General features: G+C 36.6%; 1 protein-coding gene across 1 annotated transcript in view; it reads right to left on the bottom strand.

Annotated features, from left to right (window-relative positions):
- The window catches only part of CATSPERT (catsper channel auxiliary subunit tau), a 130,710-nt gene that overhangs the window by 86,794 nt on the left and 21,859 nt on the right, over positions 1-22,057 (bottom strand). The window contains 4 exon segments of the mRNA XM_027124067.1: positions 546-590; positions 6,184-6,303; positions 17,502-17,647; positions 18,981-19,032. Coding sequence (XP_026979868.1) covers positions 546-590; positions 6,184-6,303; positions 17,502-17,647; positions 18,981-19,032 — 363 coding nt within the window.

The following is a 22,057-nucleotide window of genomic DNA, read 5'->3' as shown; positions in this document are numbered from 1 at the left end:
GATTTCATCTCTCTGAACCACAGCTGGCTCATATGTGAAATGAAGGAGGGTGTCAGAGGTTATGCCCTCAAATGTCCATCATTCTGTTTTTTATGTTTCCTATCCCCGATCTGGCTACTGGCAGCAGAAGCCTCTCTGAGTAGATGATCAATTAATCAAGATAATAATTTTTAAGTACTTAAAAAGGAATTCAAGTAAGAACTGTAAACAACTCTTTAGAAACTCCTTAAGGAGGAAAATAATATTTCCTCAATTCAGTATGTGAGGATCCTAAGGCCATGCAAAGAAGTAGCCAGAGGCGTTTTCCTCTCTTACCCAATGATTTCTAATTTTTGTGTTCACCATTTAGCAGTAAGATAGCAGCATTTAAAAAAACGGTGGAGATGAAGATTGTGAGCAAATATTATACGTTCTATTTAATATATTTCTATTAGTTCAAACAGTGACTGGTAGGGTAACAAAAGAATAAAAACAATATCAGAATAAAGTTACATGAAATGTTAAGTGTGTGCACAAAGCTTTGGAAGTTTCAGTAAAGTTCTTACTGTGTTTCTTTTCAACATTCGGAGTTCTTCAGTAAAGCACCCTTTCTAGAAAAAGTAACAATAAAATTCTTAAATACAGAATCACTGATATAGTCCCTTGTGTATTATCTAAATCATTTCATAAATTTTTAAAAATCAGGTAATGATGTTTAATGCACATATAAATTTAATAGCTAAAATACCAAAATAATGAATGTTTGGAAGAAAATAAAAATTCTAGGTTGTACCAGAAATAAATGTTAATATTTACATTTATGTTTTAAAGAAAAATGTTCCTGCTGCTTACACGTAGAGGAACTGCCAGGCCTGCACTCCTTTTGAGGGGTTAAACATGAATCTACATGATAGGCTAACTCATGACAGAACTGAGTGCTTCTCTCATCTCTTGGGGACTGTTGGGATCTTTTTAACCAGGAAAACATTTGGTATCCTTGGTCACCATCTCTGATCATCTCTGCTGTGCTATGAGTCCTCCCATCTAATCCAACATTCAATGGTTCTCTTTCTTTCCAGCGTTTTCCACTGTGGCTCATGGAACCCCCATTCCACGGTTGACAAGCAACCTTCCATCTTTAACTGCTCCACTAAACATTTCCAGCTTTCTTTAGCTCAGACCTGCCTCATCACTAAGGATGCCGCTTCCATTATAGACTCCTCAAGTGAAGGCCCACATATCTCAAGGTTAGGTGGGGGGGTAGCATCCTCCATACTCTCTTCTATTGCTTCCAGATCTTATTATTTATTATCTTATTACACAGATAAAAAGTTTTCCTCTTTTAAGGCTCATGCTCTCTGGAATGTCTTTCAGACATTCTGGTCACTAATTCTCATTTAGTGAAAACTTTGGCACCTGGTCTACATGTCCTCTGTACTCCCAAAACATAGCAATCCACAAGAACCTATTTAACACCTGTCCTCTCAGTTCCTGGTGAGGCATTATAATGAGGAAAATAACAGGTGGTGGTACAATGACAGACATCACACAAAATTAGCATATCATATATATTCTTCATATAAAGTCACAAGATTTCTCAGAAAATTCATAAGTAATTGAAATTGATTTCCTTAATGATCCTGTCAACATGCTCTTTATAGCTTCTTGCTTTTTAAAGCTTCCCTTTTCCCAAAGTGGGGAGTGGAGAAACATCTTACTCTTCCAAGACTGCCTTTTTCTTCTCTTCTCTTAAAAATGGTGTCTCTGCTTTTGATGGAAAACTCAACCTACTTATTCATCTCCCTCATATATAAGTAAACTTTTATTCATACTTTTAACTACTGTAAATGTCTTTGAATTATTTCTGAAGGTCCCACTGAGATCTACCCAATTGAGTCTTCATTAGAGCCAATTAAATGTTCATCCTGAATGTGGATCTAACTCATCCAAATCCACTGAGTTTTAGGCTTGCCTTCACCCAGCTCCATTGATGAGTTTCAATGTGTGACAATGAGCTACTTGGTTCCCTGTCCTGAATTTGATTCTGCTCCGTCCAAAGCAAGTTACATGGCTAAACGCAGTAGTCGGGGTGGGGAGCACTGTAGACTAGTCAAAGGTATAGATACCTGGAGGCATGATTCTTTAGGGGGCATTACTCTAACAATCTTCCACACCTTTGAATTTTCTATCACCTTTCTCAAATAATTACAGTAGCTATCAATCTTTCTAATTGTTGAATTTATCACCTAGTCTTAGGCTCATCTGGTATGGATCATATAGCCTAACCAATGAACACAAATGGTACTGCAATTCATTCCAAAATTAACATTACATTCCCTTCTATAATCAATATAGAAATATTATAAACTCCAATATACTTATATGCCTTAACTGGACCCCAGACCTTAACAATTAGCTGATGTTTCTGGTTTCTCCCAGAGCCTCAAAGAAATCCAAAATGTATCAGGGATATGAAGGAACAAGGGGTTAATGATACAAGTACAGACCAATTACTTTTTTCTTTTTTTGGCTGCATTGGGTCTTCGTTGCTGCGCGTAGGCTTTCCCTAGTTGCAGTGAGTGGGGGCTACTCTTAGTTGCGGTGTGTGGGCTTCTCATTGCGGTGGCTTCTCTTGTTGCGGAGCACGGGCTCTAGGCACATGGGCTTCAGTAGTTGTGGCACACAGACTCAGTAGTTGTGGAGCATGGGTTTAGCTGCTCTGTGGCATGTGGGATCTTCCCGGACCAGGGCTCTAACCCGTGTCCCCTGCATTGGCAGGTGGATTCTTAAACCACTGCGCTATCAGGGAAGCCCCAATAACTTTTTTTTTTAATAAAGTTATGCAAAACCTATTATGTGATTTATTTAATTCAATTCAGCATCTTTGGCCTCCAAAATCAGGCCAATTATATTCAGAAAGCAACTGATACCACTTGGTAATCATAAACAATACACGTGTACTTTCCAAGTATACAAGTGAGATAATTGTTGTACAATCAGATGGCCCTCCCATGCTTCCAAACATGATCTGTAGTTTGGGTCTTATCATCAGGTCTTTCCAACTCAACCAAGCACTAGATTTTACCAATCTGCATGAGGATTTCTACCATGGCTAGTAGTTCTATAATCAAGTGTTCTATAATCTATCCCTGCATGTGACCCAAATAGCAAATGATACAGCTCAAGCTTTAGAGACCAAAGAGATAAGCATAAATTTGCTGACTAGCATCATAAATTGTAAAAGGCCTTTTAATTTATGAAGGCAGTCAAAGGGTACAAACTTCTAGTTACAAGATAAATAAGTACTAGAGATGTAGTGTACAACATGATAAAAACAATGAACACCATGGCATGTTATACAGGAAAGTTATTAAGGGAGTAAATCCTAAGAGTTCTGCTCATCATAAAAAATTTTTTTCTCTATTTCTTTAGTGTTTTGTCTATAGGAGATGATGGATATTCATTAAACTTATTGTGGTAATCATTTCATCAGGTATGTAAGCCAAATCATTATGCTGAACACCTTAAACTTGTACAGTGCTGCATGTAAATCACATCTCAGTAAAACCAGGAGAAAAAAAAGGCCCTCCTAAAAAGATGTTCAACATTACTAGCTGTTAGGGAACTGCAAATTAATACCACAATAACACTACACAGCCATCAGAATGGCTAAAATAAAGAGTAGTGACACTACCAAATGCTGATGAGGATGCTGAGAAACTGGATCATTCATACATTTCTGGTGGGAATGTACAATGGCACAGCCACTACGGAAACCAGTTTGGCAGCTTCTTTAAAAACGGTACACACAAACTACCTTATAACCCAGAAATTTATCTGAGAAGCGAACACTATATTCACGCAAAAACCTGTAAATATAGTAACTTATTCATAACCACCAGAAACTGGAAACAGCCCAGATGTCCTCCAATGGGCGAATATTTAAACAAATTGTGGTACATTCACACCATGAAGTACTACTCAACAACAGAAAGGAATGAACTATGGATACATGCAGTAATCTGTATGATTCTCCAGAGAATCATGCTAACTGAAAACACGCCAATCCTAAAAGGTTACATTGAGAAAATTACAGAAATGAAGAACAGACTGGTGGTAACCAATTGTTAAGGAAGGGTAAGGGCAGGAAGGAAGTGGGTGTAGCTATAAAAGGGCAACATCAGGGATCCTTGCATAGATGGAAACGTTCTGTAGTTTGGTTGTGATACTTACCATAGTTTTGAAAGATGTTACCAGCAGGGGGGAAAATGAGTACATAGGATCATGCTGTGTTATTTCTTTCAGCTGCATGTGAATCTATAATTATCTCAAAATAAAAGTTTAAAAAAAGGTCACTTGGCTATTTAAGGTGGGCCAAACTCATCCATGGGACTTATTCTCCCATTAGGCCTAGTTTGAATAGGGCTGGATACAAACTAAATGCAAAACATTTGTCTCATAGTTCTTATCTTCCTCTATTGTCTGATGTCCAGATGCTTAAATATTATTATAGAACTATCAGCCCAAGCCAACACCAAGCCAATAAAAGTGCATTAAAAAAAAAAATAATAAGACCAAAGTCCTCATGGTAAACTTTGTACTTCTGGGATCTGCGTTTTGACCAAAAGGGGGTAACTGAGAAATTCTAATAAGGAAAATGATGTGATATTTAATTAAGGTAGAAGTGCCTGTAGAAGAATTCTGACAGATAATCCACAGAGGCAGCACACCACAGCTAAAATCATAAGGCTTTGGGGGGAAATCCATAAACAACCAAAATTTCTTTCTCTGATAACTCTGATCAATAAATAACATGGTCTCTTTACCTACGATGTAGCAATTCTTCATAGAGACTCATAGAGGGCAATTCATCATAATGTAGAGACTTTCTGCAGATACGCACTAGAAGATATGTTCAAAAAAATTCACTGCAGCAATGTGCACAATAGTAAAAAACTCTAAACAATCAAAATATCCATTAAAAAATTATAGATAGGGCTCCCCTGGTGGCGCAGTGGTTGAGAGTCCGCCTGCCGATGCAGGGGACATGGGTTCGTGCCCGGGTCCGGGAAGATCCCACATGCCGCGGAGCGGCTGGGCCCGTGAGCCATGGCCGCTGAGCCTGCGCGTCCGGAGCCTGTGCTCTGCAATGGGAGGGGCCACAACAGTGAGAGGCCCGCGTACCGCAAAAAAAAAAAAAAAACCATTATAGATAAATAAACTGGGGAACACTCTCACATGGAACGTATGCAGCAGTGAAAAAATGAGTACTAGCTAATGAAATTAAGTGTATTACTCTTAGAAACATAATATGTTTAGCAACACAAAAGATACAATTTTTTTGTAACTTACATTAAGTAGTAAAGCTATGAAAAGAGCAAGAGAATATTAAATACAAAGTTCAGAAGAATCATTATCTTTTCTTGGAGGAAAGGGCAGGAGCCAGTAGACAGCGAGAGAGAAGGAACCACAGAATCTGTGTATAAACTCTGCCTAAAACTTTGGCTGACTCCTAAATGACACATGCACAGGGCAGACTGCAAGCAGCCCAGCTAAAGATAAAAGAACTGATGTGAAACTGGTGCTCACAATTAAGAGAGTTTGTGGTTTGGGTCTCGTTTAGAAACATCTCAGAAAACAAAATGAAACAAACAAACAAGCATGCTTAGTCTTTTAGGTTGTTAGGTTGTATCATTGCCCTTCCAGAAAATAAATTTTTAAAAACATAGAGAACAAACGTATGGATACCAAGGGGAAAACGGGTGGGGGATGGGATGAGTTGGGAGATTGGGACTGACATACATACACTATTGATACTATGTATAAAGTAGATAACTGGTGAGAGCCTACTGTATAGCACAGGGAACTCTACTCAGTGCTCTGTGGTGACCTAAATGGAAGGGAAGTACAAAAAAGAAGGGATATATATATATATGTATCGCTGATTCACTTTGCTGTACAGTAGAAACTAACACAATATTGTAAAGCAATTATACTGCAGTAAAAATTAAAAAAAAACATTATGCTGTTACAAACTAACTTTTTTTTTGAGCCAGAGGAAGATATTGTTTACTAAGCACATGAGTTTACTAAGCACATAACACAGATAATAAGCAAAAGGAGTCCATCAGGTACAGATAAATCTTAACAACAAACACCAACTGGACAATGTGATACCAAGGTGAAAAACATTTTGATACATACCTGAATTACTTCATAAAGATGTACCTGAACACTCCCTAATAAAAGAAGATATTTTGTACTGTCATGTTGCATTAGTTCTAAGTAAATATTATTCTTCTCATCATCTTGACGTCGAGGAACCTTGATACAAAATACATACGAAAAGAAGCATTAAATTTTCAGTCTGAGTTTCAGACATAATTTATGAACAAATACATCCATAAAATACACTTTTTGAAACACCCATTTTTTTGGAAACACCCATTCTTTGGAAACACCCATTGCCTATACACTCTCTTCTTAACTCTATTCAAAAGTTTAGCCTAAATACTCTACTGAAACTACATTATCAAAGGTAGTCCAGTAACTAATATCCAACCCAAATAATCTAGGTAATCCAAACATTTAATACCAAAAGACATCCAACATCCTTTTCTGTCTTTTTTCTTTTACTTTTTGATAAAGTGTATATCATTGTCTCAGCTTGAAACTCTCTTCCAACCTTGAGCTTTGTAACACAATACCATCACTATAAGACCTTTAAAGTTCATATACTCTTTTGCTAATTTGAAATAGATCTCATGCCTCATACCCTAATATTCTAGGTGCCCTTAAAAACATTTTTTAATTGAGATATTATTGACATATCACACTGTATTACTTTTAGCTGTACAACATAATGATTTGATATTTGTATAAATTATAAAATGATCATCACTGTAAGTTTAGGTAATATCCATCATCACACAGTTACAATTATTTTCTTGTGATGAGAACTTTTAAGATCTACTCTCTTAGCAACTTTCAAATATATAATACATTATTGTTAACTACAGTCACCTTGCTGTACATTAGATCTCAAGGACTTATTTATCTATTTATCTTATAACTGGAAGTTTGCACATTTTGACCACCTTCATCCATTTCACCCACCCCCAAACCCCACCTCTGGCAACCACCAATCTATTTGTTCTCTTTAACTATGAGTTCATTTTTTTTTCCTTCTTTTTTTTTTGGCTGCACCACATGGCTTGCAGGATCTTAGTTCCCTGACCAGGGATTGAACCCGTGTCCTCAGCAGTGAAAGCACGGAGTCCTAACCCCTGGACCACCAGGGAATTTCCTCATTTTATTTTTTTAGATTGTCCATATAAATGATCATACCATATTTTTCTTTCTCTGACTTATTTCACTTAGCATAATGCCCAAATCCAGCCACGCTGTTGCAAATGGCAGGGTTTTTTCTTTTTTATGGCTGAGTAAGATTTCATTGTGTATATATACCACATTTTTCTAATCCATTCACTGTGGATGGACACTGAGGTTGTTTCTACGTCTTGGCTATTGTAAATGCTGCGATGAACATGAGGGTGCAGATACCTTTTTGAGACCATGATTTCATTTTCTTTGGATAAATACCCAGAGGAGGAATTGCTAGATCATCTGGTAGTTCTAGTTTTAATTTTTTGAGGAACCTCCATATTTTTTTCCACAGTGGCTGCAACAATTTACATTCCTATCAACAGTGCACAAGTGTTCCCTCTTCTCCACATCCTCACCAACATTTTACCAGGTGTGGGGTGATATCTCACTGTGGTTTTGATTTGCATTTCTCTGATGATTACTGATGTTGAGTACCTTTTCATGGACCTGTTAGCCATTTGTATGTTTTCTTTGGAAGAATGTCTATTCAGATCCTCTACCCATTTTTTAATTGGATTGTTTGGGGTTGTTTTTTCTACTGAGTTGTAGTACTTTATATATTTTGGACATTAACCTCTTATCAGATATATGATTTGCAAATATTTTACTGCATTCTGTAGGTTACATTTTCATTTTGTTGATCGTTTCCTCAGCCGTACAAAAGCTTTTTAGCTTAATGTAGTCCCACTTATTTTTGCTTTTGTTGCCTTTGCTTTTGGGGTCAAATCCAAGAAAAATCATTGCTAAGACCAATGTCAAGGAATTACCGCCTATGTTTTCTTCAAGAAATTTTATGGTTTCAGGTCTTATGTTCAACTTTTTAATCTATTTTGAGTTTCTTTTTATGTATGGTATAAGATAGTGGTCCAGTTTCATTCTTTTGCCTGTGGCTGTCCAGTTTCCCCAACACCATTTACTGAAGAAACTGCCCTTGCCCCATTGTATATTCTTGGCTCCTTTATCATAAATTAATTGACCATATATATGTGGGTTTATTTTGGGGCTCTCTATTCTGTTCCTTTGAGCTACATGTCTCTTTTTATGCCAATAGCATATTGATTACTATAGTTTTGTAATATAGTTTGAAATCAGGAAGTGTGATGCCTCTAGCTTTAATCTTTCTCAAGATTGCTTTGGTTATTTGGGGTCTTTTGTGGTTACAACAAAATTTAGGATTGTTTTCCTATTTCTGTAAAAAGTGCCATTGGAATTTTGATAGAGATTGCATTGCTTTAGGTAGTATGAACATTTTAACAGCATTAATTCTTCCAATCCATAAGCATGGAATACCTAGCCATTTGTGTCTTCTTCAAATTCTTTTATCAATGTCATATAGTTTTCAGTGTACAGGCCTTTCACCCCCTTGATTAAATTTATCCCTAGGTATTTTATTCTTTTTGATGCAACTGTAAATGAGACTTAATTTTTCTGAGTTTGTTTTTAGTGTATAGAAATGCAACTGGTTTTGTATATTGATTTTGTATCCTGCAATTTTACTGAATTTATTAGTTCTAACAGGTTTTTGTGTGTGTGTGGAGTCTAGATTTTTCTATATATAAGATGTCATCTGCAAATAGAGACAGTTTTTCTTCTTCCTTTCTAATCTGGATGCCTTTCATTTTTCCTTCCTAACTGCTCCAGCTAAGACTTCCATTATCATGTTGAATAAAGTGGCAAGAGTGGGCAGCCTTGTTTTGTTCCTAATCTTAGAGGAAAAGCTTTCAGTTTTTCACCATTGAGTATAATATTAGCTGTGGGTTTTTCATATATGGCCTTCATTATGTTGAGGTACATTCCCTTTTTACCCACTTTTTTGAGAGTTTTGTCATGAATGGATGTTGAATTTTGACTGCATCTATTGAGATGATCATGTAATTTTTATCCTTTTTATTAATGTGGTGTATAATATAGACTGATTTGGAGATGTTGAACTACCCCTGCATCCCTGGAGAAAATCCTACTTAATCATATTAATGTAACATGTATGATTCTTTTAATGTATTGCTGAATTTGGTCTGCGAATCATTTGTTGAGGATTTTTGCATCCATGTTCATCAGGGATATTAGCCTGGAATTTTCTTGTAGTGTCCTTGTCTGGTTTTGGTATCACAGTAATGCTGGCCTTGTAACATGAGTTTGGATGTGCTCCCTTCTCTTTTATTTTTTGGAAGAGTTTGAGAAAGACTGCTATTAATTCTTCTTTAAATATTTGGTATGCCTTAGAAGCAAACACGAGTATTCCTTAGAAGCGCTACTTTCACCCTAGACCTCAAAAAAGGTCCACAAATAATTTTCCAAGGAAAATGAGCATACCAAATGCATACCAACGTTTCCTTCATTGATCACTTTCACCAATGATCTGTCCATTGGTGAAAGTGGGGTGTTAAAGTCCCCTACTATTATTGTGTTACTGTTGATTTCCCCTTTTATGGCTGTTAGCACTTGCCTTATGTATTGAGGTACTCTTATGTTGGGTGCATAAATATTTACAATGGTTATATCTTCTTCTTGGATTGATCCCTTGATCATTACGTAGAGTCCTTGTCTCTTGTAATAGTCTTTATTTTAAAGTCTATTTTGTCTGATATGAGAATTGCTACTCCAGCTTTCTTTTGATTTCCATTTGCATGGAATATCTTTTTCCATCCCCTCACTTTCAGTCTGTATGTGTCGCTAGGTCTGAAGTGGGTCTCTTGTAGGCAGCATATATATGGGTCATGTTTTTGTATCCATTCAGCCAGTCTTTTGGTGGGAGCTTTTAATCCGTTTACACTTAAGGTAATTATTGATATGTATGCTCCTATTACCATGTTCTTAATTGTTTTGGGTTTGTTATTGTAGGTCATTTCCTTCTCCTGTATTTCCTGCCTAGAGCAGTTCCTTTAGCATTTGTTGTAAAGCTGGTTTCATGGTGCTGAATTCTCTTAGCTTTTGCTTGTCTGTAAAGGTTTTAATTTCTCCCTCAAATCTGATGGAGGTCCTTGTTGGGTAGAGTAATCTTGGTTGTAGGTTTTTCCCTTTCATCACTTTAAAAATGTCCTGCCACACCTTTCTGGCTTACAGAGTTTCTGCTGAGAAATCAGCTGTTAACCTTATGGGGATTCCCTTGTATGTTATTTGTTGCTTTTTCCTTGCTGCTTTTAATATTTTTTCTTTGTATTTAATTTTTGATAGTTTGATTAATATGTGTCCTGGCATGTTTCTCCTTGGATTTATCCTGTATGGGACTCTCTGTGCTTCCTGGACTTGATTGACTATTTCCTTTCCCATATTAGGGAAGTTTTCAACTATAATCTCTTCAAGTATTTTCTCAGACCCTTTCTTTTTCTCTTCTTCTGAGAACCCTATAATTCGAATGTTTGTGTGTTTAATGTTGTCCCAGGAGTCTCTGAGACTGTCCTCAATTCTTTTCATTCTTTTTTCTTTATTCTGCTCTGCGATAGTTATATATATTTCCACTATTTTATCTTCCAGGTCACTTATATGTTCTTCTGCCTCAGTTATTCTGCTATTGATTCCTTCTAGAGAATTTTTAATTTCATTTATCGTATTCATCAATGTTTGTTTGCTCTTTAGTTCTTCTAGGTCCTTGTTAAACGTTTCTTGTATTTTCTCCGTTCTATTTCCAAGATTTTGGATCATCTTTACTATCAATACTCTGAATTCTTTTTCAGGTAGACTGCCTATTTCCTCTTCATTTATTTAGTCTGGTGGGTTTTTACCTTGCTCCTTCATCTGTTGTGTATTTCTCTGTCTTCTCATTTTGCTTAACTTACTGCATTTGGGATCTCCTTTTCACAGGCTGCAGGTTTGTAGTTCCTGTTGTTTTTGGCGTCTGCTCCCAGTGGGTAAGGTTGGTTCAGTGGGTTGTGTAGGCTTCCTGGTGGAGGGGACTAGTGCCTGTGTTCTGGTGGATGAGGCTGGATCTTGTCTTTCTGGTGGGCAGAACCATGTCTGGTGGTGTGCTTTGGGGTGTCTGGAACTTACGATTTTAGGCAGCCTCTCTGCCAATGGGTGGTGTTGTGTTCTTGTCTTGCTAGTTGTTTGGTATGGGGTGTCCAGCACTGTAGCTTGCTGGTTGTTGAGTGGAGCTGGGTATTAGTGTTGAGATGTAGATCTCTGGCAGAGCTTTCGCCATTTGATATTACGTGGGGCCGGGAGGTCTCTGGTGGTCCAATGTTCTGGACTCAGCTCTCCCACTTCAGAGGCTCAGGCCTGACACCTGGCCAGAGCACCAAGACCCTGTCAGCCACACAGCTCAGAAGAAAAGGGAGAAAAAAATAGAAAGAAAGAAAAAAGAAAAATAAATAAACAAAAAGTTATTAAAATAAAACTAAAAAAATTAAAAAGTAATAAAAAACAGAAAGAAATAAAGAGAGCAACCAAACCAATAAACAAGTCCATCAATGACAACAAGTGCTAAAAACTATACTAAAAAAACAAAACAAAAGGAAAGACAGACCCCTAGGACAAATGGTAAAAGCAAAGGTATACAGACAAAATCACAAAGAAGTATTCACACACTCACAAAAAGAGAAAAAGGAAAAAATATACATCTATATTTTATAAAAAGGAAGAGAGCAAACAAATCAATAAACAAATCTACCAATTATAATAAGCTCTAAATACTAAACTAAGATAAACATAAAACCAGAAACAAATTAGATGCAGAAAGCAAACCCCGAGTCTATAGATGCTCCCAAAGTCCACCCCCTCAATTTGGGGATGATTCGTTGTCTATTCAGGTATTCCACAGATGCAGGGTACATCAAGTTGATTCCGGAGATTTAATCCGCTGCTCCTGAGGCTGCTGGGAGAAATTGCCCTTTCTCTTCTTTGTTTGCACAGCTCCTGGGGTTCAGCTTTGGATTTTGCCCCACCTCTGTGTGTAGGTCACCTGAGGGAGTCTGTTCTCTGTCCAGATGGGATCTTTGTTGCGGCATGTGGGATCTTTTGTTGTGGTACACGGGCTCTTTGTTGCAGCACATGGGCTCTAGTGCACGTGGGCTCAGTAGTTGTGGCACACAGACTTAGTTGCCCCATGGCACATGGGATCTTAGTCACCCAACCTGGGATCAAACCCACGTCCCCTGCATTGGAAGGCAGATTCTTAACCACTGGACCACCAGGGTAGTCCCTGACCTCCACTGTTTCTGATGGGAAGTATGCTGTTATTCTTACTGTTGTTCACTTGAATGTCATGTGTTTTTTCCCTCTGGCTACCTTTAAGATTTTCTTTTTATTTTTAGCAGTTTGACTATGATGTATTTTGGTGTGATCATCTTTGTACTTATTTTGCTTGAGGTTCACTGAGTTTCTTGAATCTATAGATTGATGTCTCTCATCAACTTTGGAAAATGTTTGGCAGAGAAAATTCTAAAATATTAAATATTCTAAATACTTCCTCTTCTTTCCTTCTGGAATGTAATTACACATCTATAAACTGAGTGATATTGCCCACTGGTCTCTTCCATTTTTCAATCTTTTTTCTCTCTAAGCCCCAATTTGAATGATTTCTATTGACTTGTCTTTCAGTTAACAGATCCTTCTGTTCTGTTCAGAATGCTTTGAAACATTTCAAATGAATTTTTCATGTCAATATTATATTTTTCATATCTAGAATCTCCATTTGGTTCTTTTTAGTTTCCATTCTCTTCAAAATTCCCATTGTGATCATCCATTTTGTCCTCCTTTTCCACTTTGACACATTTATGATAGTTATAACGTTCCAGTCTGCAGATTCAAACATTTGGGTCACCTGTGGGTTTACCCCTATTGTCTGTTTTTATTTCCCCATGAATAGCAATTTTTTATTATATGATGGGCATTGTGAAGGATATGTAATAGAGACTCTGGGTTTTTTTTGTTTTTGTTTTGTTTTTGTGGTTCGCGGGCCTCTCACTGTTGTGGCCTCTCCCGTTGTGGAGCACAGGCTCAATATGCGCAGGCTCAGCAGCCACGGCTCACGAGCCTAGCCGCTCCGCGGCATGTGGGATCCTCCCGGACCAGGGCACGAACCCGTGTCCCCCGCATTGGCAGGCGGACTCTCAACCACTATGCCACCAGGGAAGCCCGAGACTCTGGGTTTTTATATCTTCCTCTAAGAACTACTGAGTACTTTTCTGGAAGGCAATCAACTACTGGAAGATCATCTTGATTCTATAAAAAAGTTTGAGGATAGGTCTGTTTCACTTTTTGTCCTTAGTCCTAGTAGGTTTAACCCTTACCCTTAGGACATGATCCTATTCCTAAGACCTGGCCTTTCTGGGATCTCAACTGAATACTGAGCATGTTCAACAAGTTCTCTCCACTTTAGCTGCATCAGACTCCAATGACTCTGAATTTGTGACTTCTGAAATCTCTATTCAGCTCTCAGCTCTCCAGCACTTGTTCTCTGTAATTTCTCCTACAAACTCCCCTTGCACGTGCACACTTTAGGATCCAGCCAAGAACCTGAGTGGAAAACCTACACAGATTTCTAGCGCTCCTTATCTGCTGCTCCCTCCTCTCTAGTACCCTGCTTTACAAATTCCAGGCACCTTAGCAGCCCAAAACTCATCTGTTTCCTCTGCTCAGCCTCTGCTTCCTCCACCCAGAAAGACTGTTACTTTCTGCTTGGGTTTCACGTCTCTGTGCCAGATTTGCTGCCAGACAGAAAGCTATTGTAAACGTGGAGCTCACCTCTTGTGCTTCCCTTCTCTTAAGGATTGCAGCCCTCCAAATTCCCATTGTCAAATACCAAAAAATATTTTACTAGTTTTAGGGTTGTTTAGAAGAGAAGAATAAATCTAATATCAGCTGCTCCAGCACGGCCAGAACAGAAATCCTCTACTATTCATTCTTTGATATGAGTTTTGGTTTAATATCACTTACCCAACAGCTTTCCAGAACAATTAAACTAGGTTAAATCCACTTGCTATTCCTTTTTATTTTTTGGTGTGTATGTTTTTATTTTTAACCTAGATCTACTTTGTAAGCTCTAGCAAATTAACGTCCTAGAGTATATACAGTATAATTTTATTTTATCCTAGTTAGGTAGTACATAGTTTAAAAGTCAAACAGTTTTACAATGGCTAAATCAAAGAAATGTTTTTTCTTCCACCTTGTATTAACTGTTTTTTCCCCCTATATTTTAGGATGTTTCAACATGTATATGTATAACTGATTCACTTTGTTATAAAGCAGAAACTAACACACCATTGTAAAGCAATTATACCCCAATAAAGATGTTAAATAAAAAAAAAAAAGCTTGCTGGCCAGGGAGAGAATTTCCCTCCCCGGGCTAGCCAGATCCTAGAGATAGCAAAGGGCTTGGCTTGATAGTACCACATCTTTCATAGGCTAACTAACCAATCTCAAGTCTATAGCCCTAACCACCTCCTTATCTCTCACAATTTCCCTTGCCCTAAATCATCCCAGGGCCAGGTACCAGGCAACTAGAGACTATACTACAGCCCAAAGCCTGCTGGAATTATTCAGACTAGTCAATTCTAAACTGTTGAATCCCACCCTGCATTACCTTTCTCAAGGAAACCCCAATAAAGGCTTTGGCTTGGGCTCTCCCCTTGCTTCCGTCTTCTGCCTCCTGACCACCCTGAAACTTCCGGGGTGGTGTGGTGTGGTGTGTCCCTTTTTCTCAGGAAATATAAATAGTAAATTCTTCTTTCAACGGCATTACCCTCTCTATGTCGTCATTCAGTCATACTTCCATAAATTCAATCCCAGGTATAATTTAGTACACTACCCAACCCACTACCTAATTTTCACTCTTCAGAAGCCACCTTTCAACCTTTTTAAGGGATTTCTCTGGTTTGGGGCATAAAATCATGTTACTAATTACTTTTTTTTTTCTTTTTAGTTTTTAGATACTATTTTTTTAACTGAAGTATAGTTGATGCATAATATTATATAAAGTACAGGTGTACAATATAGTGATTCACAGTTTTTAAAAGTTATACTCCATTTATAGTTATTATAAAATATTTGCTATATTCCCCATGTTGTACAATATATCCTTGTAGCTTGTTTTATACCTAATATTTTGTACCTCTTAATTCCTCACCCCTATTTTGCCCCTTCCCCTTCCCTCTCCCCACTGGTAACCACTAGTTGGTCCTCTGTATCTATGAGTCTTCTTTTTTGTTATAGTCACTAGTTTGTTGTATGTTTTTAGATCTCACATATAAGTGATATCATACAGTATTTGTCTTTCCTGACTTATTTCACTTAGCATAATGCCCTCCAAGTCCATCCATGTTGCTGCAAATGGTAAAATTTCATTCTTTTTTATGGCCGAGTAGTATTCCATCATGTGTATGTACATGCATATATGTATGTATGTATATATATCTTCTTTATCCATTCATCTGTTGATGGACATTTAGGTTGCTTCCATATCTTGGCTACTGTAAATAATGCTACTATGAACACTGAAGTCATTTATATATCATCTACTGACTGCTTATTGTGGAAGAAAAATATTCACTCTCAACATCCTCCTCCCACAATTTTCACGTTTCTTTTCCCCTCAGTCCTCCAGTATATTATATATCATTTTTTTGTTAGAATAATACTTAGTGTTTATATTATTATGTATATGTAACTATTTTTCAGGGTTTAATAATATACTTACAATGATCGTATTTCTTGCCCTGTATCATTTTTTAATTTCCCTGGAGTTAATATGTGTCTTGCTTTTTTAATATTTCTTTGTTTGCTTGTACAATTTTCTATGTAAATATTACTAGGTCATTCCCAAACTCTCCATTAGAGTTCCACTAAAACTCTCCTCTTATTATACTCAAACTAATAGCGCCTATTAAAATAAATATAGGAAAAATATTTTGATTATGCTAAAAATCACCCTATTAATTTATATTGTTTTCCAGTATTAACTTCAAGTTTTATTTAAATGGACATATAGCCACAAAATTATTGAAAACTTGGCAATGAAGTCTAGGAAAATTACTGGCAAAGTAAAAGAAATAATATGGATTGCCTCTAGCAAAACAATGCTTTTTTTAAAAACTATGTTTAAAGAACTGTCTTCAATACTCAACAGTTAAGCAAAATGAAGTTTGAAAAAAAATATATATATACGTATATATGGTATAGAGGAAATGTTTTAGGATTTCACTAAAATTCAACTAATGTAATAAAACTATCAGGAAACAACTGGACAAATCAAGGAATCCTACAGCTAAATGAAATAGTGTCACTCATTTTAAAGACAACTCTGAGATACATTTAAGATTCTAAGAAGCTTAACTGTAAACAGAAGCAAACTCAGCATAGCAAGCTCTGGTGTGAGAGGTGGTTTAATGAAGCCAGTTTGAAGCCAGACTGACTGCATTCTCAGCTCCACCAATTACTAGTTCTATGACCTTAAGAAAGTTCTTTAAACCTTACAGTATCTGTTTCCTCATCTGCAAAATAAAGATGATAATAAGAGTATATATATATATATATATATAGAAGGGTTATAAAGACTAAATAAGCTAATCCATGCGAAAGTAATTAGAGAGTCTATATAAGAAGAAAGGAGAGAGGGAAAGGAGGAGATGAAAAAAAGGGTGTGCTATGCACTGAACGTTTGTGTCCCCTCAAAATTCGTATGTTGACGTCTAAATCTCCAATGTGATGGTATTTGTAGGTGGTGTGTTTGGGAGGTCACTAGGTCATGAGAATGGAGCCCTAATGAATCTGATTACTGTCCTTATAAGGAACTTCTCACCTTCCAGAAAGGTGAGATATAAAGGTTTGTTGTTTAGGCCACCCAGTCTATGGTAATTTGTTATAGTAGCCCATGCTGACTAAGGCAGGTGTAAGAGGGCAAATGGGAGGGGAAGACTAAGACAGAGAAAAATGCATCCATGTGTGATAAACACTCAGAATCACCGACAGCAATATCTCAGAGAAGAACACCATGATTATGTATTCTATAGTAAACTCTAAAAACATCAATATAGCCTATAATACAGAAATAAAATACAATAAAATACAATAAAATAAAATAAATAAAAGAACATTGCTTTTGTTTCTTTCCTGTCCCCTGGAAAAAAAAAGACACTGTTAGTGTTGAATGTTTGAAACTATAAAAATGCATTCTTTTATTTAGAAGAGAAATTTAACATTACCTGTACAGAAAAATATTTCACTTCATCAAATGTAATTACAGTGTCCTCTTCATTGTTTGGGGGTAGCAAGCTATACTTTTTTGTACATTTCACCACGTTGTTAATAGAGACGCGAATGAACAAATTACTGTAATGTTGTAAACTGACTGAAAATACATATTTAGGAAGCAAATTTTATTGTAATTGAACAGTAACACATTGTAAAATTAATCAATCAAATAAAGAAAGAAAGAAATTATACAGCATATTAAACAATAAGGAAAGTCTTTTAAAATAGTATTTTTGCCCATCAGTGGTAGGTACAATATAAGTACGAAAAGAACGTTGATTCTTCCTTAGATTACTTCTCATATTTTTATCCTCACATTTCCATTATAATTCTTTTGCAAATTTTCCTATATATTATTTTTAAGGTGACTAAACATTTCCAATACATACTTGAAAATTTTTTCCTAAGCGTAATTACACAGAAATTTAAAACTTCAAAAAATGTCACTTCAGAGTAATTTATTCTTAATTTTAGGACAACAAAATTTAAAGCAGCATTCTACTTTGCAATCCACTTCACTATATACTTCACTTATACTCTATTGGTCTGTATTTTTATCTTTCATAGCACTCCATGAATTAAAAGGAATTTGTTTTATGATTTAATTATCTTCGAAACTCTATTTAGAATTCTCTTCAATAGTTCACTTTATTTACAAAAGAAACATCAAGTCTTCATAATGAGACTGGCTTTATGCCATGACAGATCTAATAATAAGCATTCAGCTATTTAAAGGCACCGAGAAAAATAAACCCTTTAAACAGTGTTTGACAAGCAAAGTTATTAAATAGAAATAAATTAGTATTATCATCCAAGAAGATACGTATATTTTCTTTAACTTACATGATGATCGAGGTGGATTACAGATAGCTAAAAATCTTTTGTCACTCTCCACATCAAAAAGTGGAGTTTATTTTCCTCTGCTCTTTAATCTGGCCTGGTCCTGTGACTACTTTAACATGCAACTGACGTGACCAGGGCTGAGACTAGGATAGGGTGGCACTACCCAGAGTACAAAATTTAAGTGGACACCAAAAACTTCAGTAATCAATATTTTAATGTAATACTTTTAAATCAAAATTAATGCAGAAAAAATGTTTAATGATGAAAGACAAGACCCTAGGACTATATGGAAAGAAAGGTCTAACCCTTTCAGCATCTCAGCTAAGTCCAGTCTTTCAGGCATTCTCACTAAAGGCACCAGACATGTAAATGAGCCGTTTTAGGTATCCCAGCCCTTTTGAACTGCAGCCCCAGCTGGGATAATGTGAAGCAGAAGAACCACCTAGTGAATGTACAGACAGTGATTGGTAATAAAATGGTTAATGTTTTAAGCCACTGAGTCTTAGAGTGTTTTGTAAGCCAGCAATATATAACAGAAACAGTGATATATGATCACAGTATGGTTCTTAAATCAAAAGAAAGGATACTCTTAGGCGTAAAATGTTTGCACTTCTTTACATGAATGGCTAGGCAGCCAACCTATAACAATCAAAATAAAAACACAGCAAATTAAGTTTTAAAAGTTAACTTTTCTTCCATTTTACTCTCACCAAACTACATTTTTTTTAAAGTTTCACTTTGTTAGTTTTTCTCATTAGAAATATTTTTTCTTATTAGAAATATCTAGTTACAGAAAACACCAGAAAGCAGAAAAATAGGCAAGATTTGTTCAAAGTAAACTTAAAACAAACAAGAATACAAAGAAAAAAATGGTTCATTTATTAACTTCAATCCAAATATCACTCTTTGAATCACTTTTATTTTACATTAGGTGAGAACTGATACAACATAGCATCTTGCATATAACAAGAAATATGCCTTGCTTCAGATAAGCTTTTTTATCCAGTATCCTAAAACCACTGTATTCATTCAACAATCATGCACTGACTATAATATGTCAAGGGCTGTGAAATACTCATTCTCTCTTGTACAAAGTGTTTCCAAATGTTAAGAAAAATTGTATCTTGTGTTTAACCATAAAATCAAGTACAAAATTAATACAAGAATACTTGAATACTATTAGCCAAATGTAAGCCATTTGATCTTAATTCAGCCATGTTTGGTCTTAAAAACCAAGTAAAAACAAGAGCAATATTATATTAAATATCTGTGAAACAAAATAAATGGCCCAATAGTAGTTTTAAATATAGCGTAAGTAATTTTAAGGATTTGGTTTTCAAACAATGCAGAAAAAGAAGTTAGCACTCAATATTTAATTAAAAGACTACTGTATCTGAATGATGAAATTCTAAAGAAGAAAATATTGTGGTCTACTTCTTAGAGAGACATAAGTATAAAATGTTATGTTAAAAGAAAGGTTCTAATCTAGGTGAGACTTAAAATGGTATTGCCATAGGAAAGTCCACGAACCACTGTTAACTTCTTAAAATTGGGTGCACACAAGGAGGGTAAAACAGGGAAATATAGCTATAATTTTGTTTTGCATAATTCTATATATAAAAATTCTGTCATAAATCACTGACTGCCTGTCAAGTATCTCAACATGAAGCCATCAGCAACTATCCTAATTTTCCTTATATTTCAATAGCTTTTTATACTTTTACATAAGAGATCCATATAATATAAAAAAGAGAATAAATTTCTATTCAAGTATAGAAAAAGATTTAACATTCAAAACCATAATGATGGGACTTCCCTGGTGGCGCAGTGGTTAAGAATTCGCCTGCAAATGCAGGGGACACGGGTTTGATCCCTGGTCCGGGAAGATCCCACGTGCCACGGAGCAACTAAGCCCACATGCCACAACTACTGAGCCTGCATTCTAGAGCCCACAAGCCACAACTACTGAGCCCGTGTGCTGCAACTACTGAAGCTCGCATGCTCTAGGGCCTGCGTGCCACAACTACTGAGCCTGCGTGCTGCAACTACTGAAGCCTGTGAGCCTAGAGCCTGTGCTCCGCAACAAGAAAAGCCACCACAATGAGAAAGCCTGCGCACTGCAATGAAGAGTAGCCCCTGCTCACTGCAACTAGAGAAAGCCCATGCACAGCAACGAAGACCCAATGCAGCCAAAAACAAACAAACAAACAAATCAAAACAAAAACCATAATGATGACCATTCACAGGTTGCAGATAACAAATGTTGCCACAGATTGTGAGACCCATCTGTGGCCCTAAGCAATAACCCTGTCAACACCTTGACCCCCAAAACACTCTCAAACATGCACTTAAAACAGGAAAGCTGGGCTTCCCTGGTGGCACAGTGGTTGAGAGTCCGTCTGCCGATGCAGGGGATGCGGGTTCGTGTCCCGGTCCGGGAGGATCCCACATGCCACGGAGCAGCTGGGCCCACCGGAGTGGCTGGACCTGTGAGCCATGGCCACTGAGCCTGCGCGTCCGGAGCCTGTGCTCCACAATGGGAGAGGCCGCGTACCGCAAAAAAAAAAAAAAACAGGAAAGCAACCACAGCTGTTGACAAAAGTACTTTATGTGCTCAATTTTAAGACATCATTTTCATTTTTTTCTGAAAATGGGATATGATTATTAGAAATAGGAGTAGTGGGTTGTGATGTAGTTATCATGGCCTACACATGCACCAACTTTGCCAAATCACAGAACATTCAAAGAGAAGGTGATGTGGCTGAATCACACACTGGGAGGAGCCATCAGTCACATGCCAAACATCTCTGTGTCAGAACTTCCAGCTAACTCTTAAGAGAAGCTTTTTGATGTCTAGCAATATGTAATTCAAATAAGGAAAATATGAACTATAAGGTTAGGAACTGTGGGAGAAATAAAAAGATTCTTCAAAATGTGAGTTCTAAAGACACGCAGAAGTCATATTCAAGAGTATGGATTTCAGAAACTAGTATGTCAACATAGTGACATGCATAATAGTTTATGGCCAAAAGTGATTTCAAAGAATCTTTTCTAAGTTTAGAGTCGGACAGTGAAGGCTTATACTTCAACTTTGATTATGATAGAGGGAAGAAAGTGTTATATAATTTTACGAGTAAGGTACACCACGGTCATTCTGTAAAAACAAAAGTGTATACATGAGTTATTCTTATTTTCCCCCTAAAAAGGTGGTGTTAAATTCATCATAAATTTTTTAATCAAGAAAATGTATTAGTACACAATAGGAACTAGAGAAGAGACACAAGAGAAACTCTCATTTCACAGCCACTAATTCTTCTGATAGTGTTTAGAAAATAAAGGTAACTGTGAGAGAATACCACAATATTTGATAGTTCTAAATATACATAGATCTTCACGGCCTATACTCTCTCTATAGCGCCCAAAAGAGAAAACAGACTTTTCTGGTTCTCAGCCTAGATATTAGGTCCCACCTGTGTGTGTGTGTACATGTATGATTGATGAGTATGTTTGTTTTTGTTTCTATGGTTTATTATTTTTTGGATGAGAGAGAGATGTGGGATCAATTATCACTCAAAGTTCCCTAAATCTGACAAAAATATAATTATCTGAAGAGTTTAACAAAAATACTGGTTCCTAGGCCCCATTCTCAGTTTCTAAGCTAGCG

Source organism: Aethalodelphis obliquidens, unplaced genomic scaffold (assembly GCF_003676395.1).
Source record: "Aethalodelphis obliquidens isolate GAN/ISIS:26980383/991018 unplaced genomic scaffold, ASM367639v1 scaffold2, whole genome shotgun sequence".
NCBI classification, from domain to species: Eukaryota; Metazoa; Chordata; class Mammalia; order Artiodactyla; family Delphinidae; genus Aethalodelphis; species Aethalodelphis obliquidens.
This window is presented reverse-complemented; position numbering and strand designations above follow the sequence as displayed.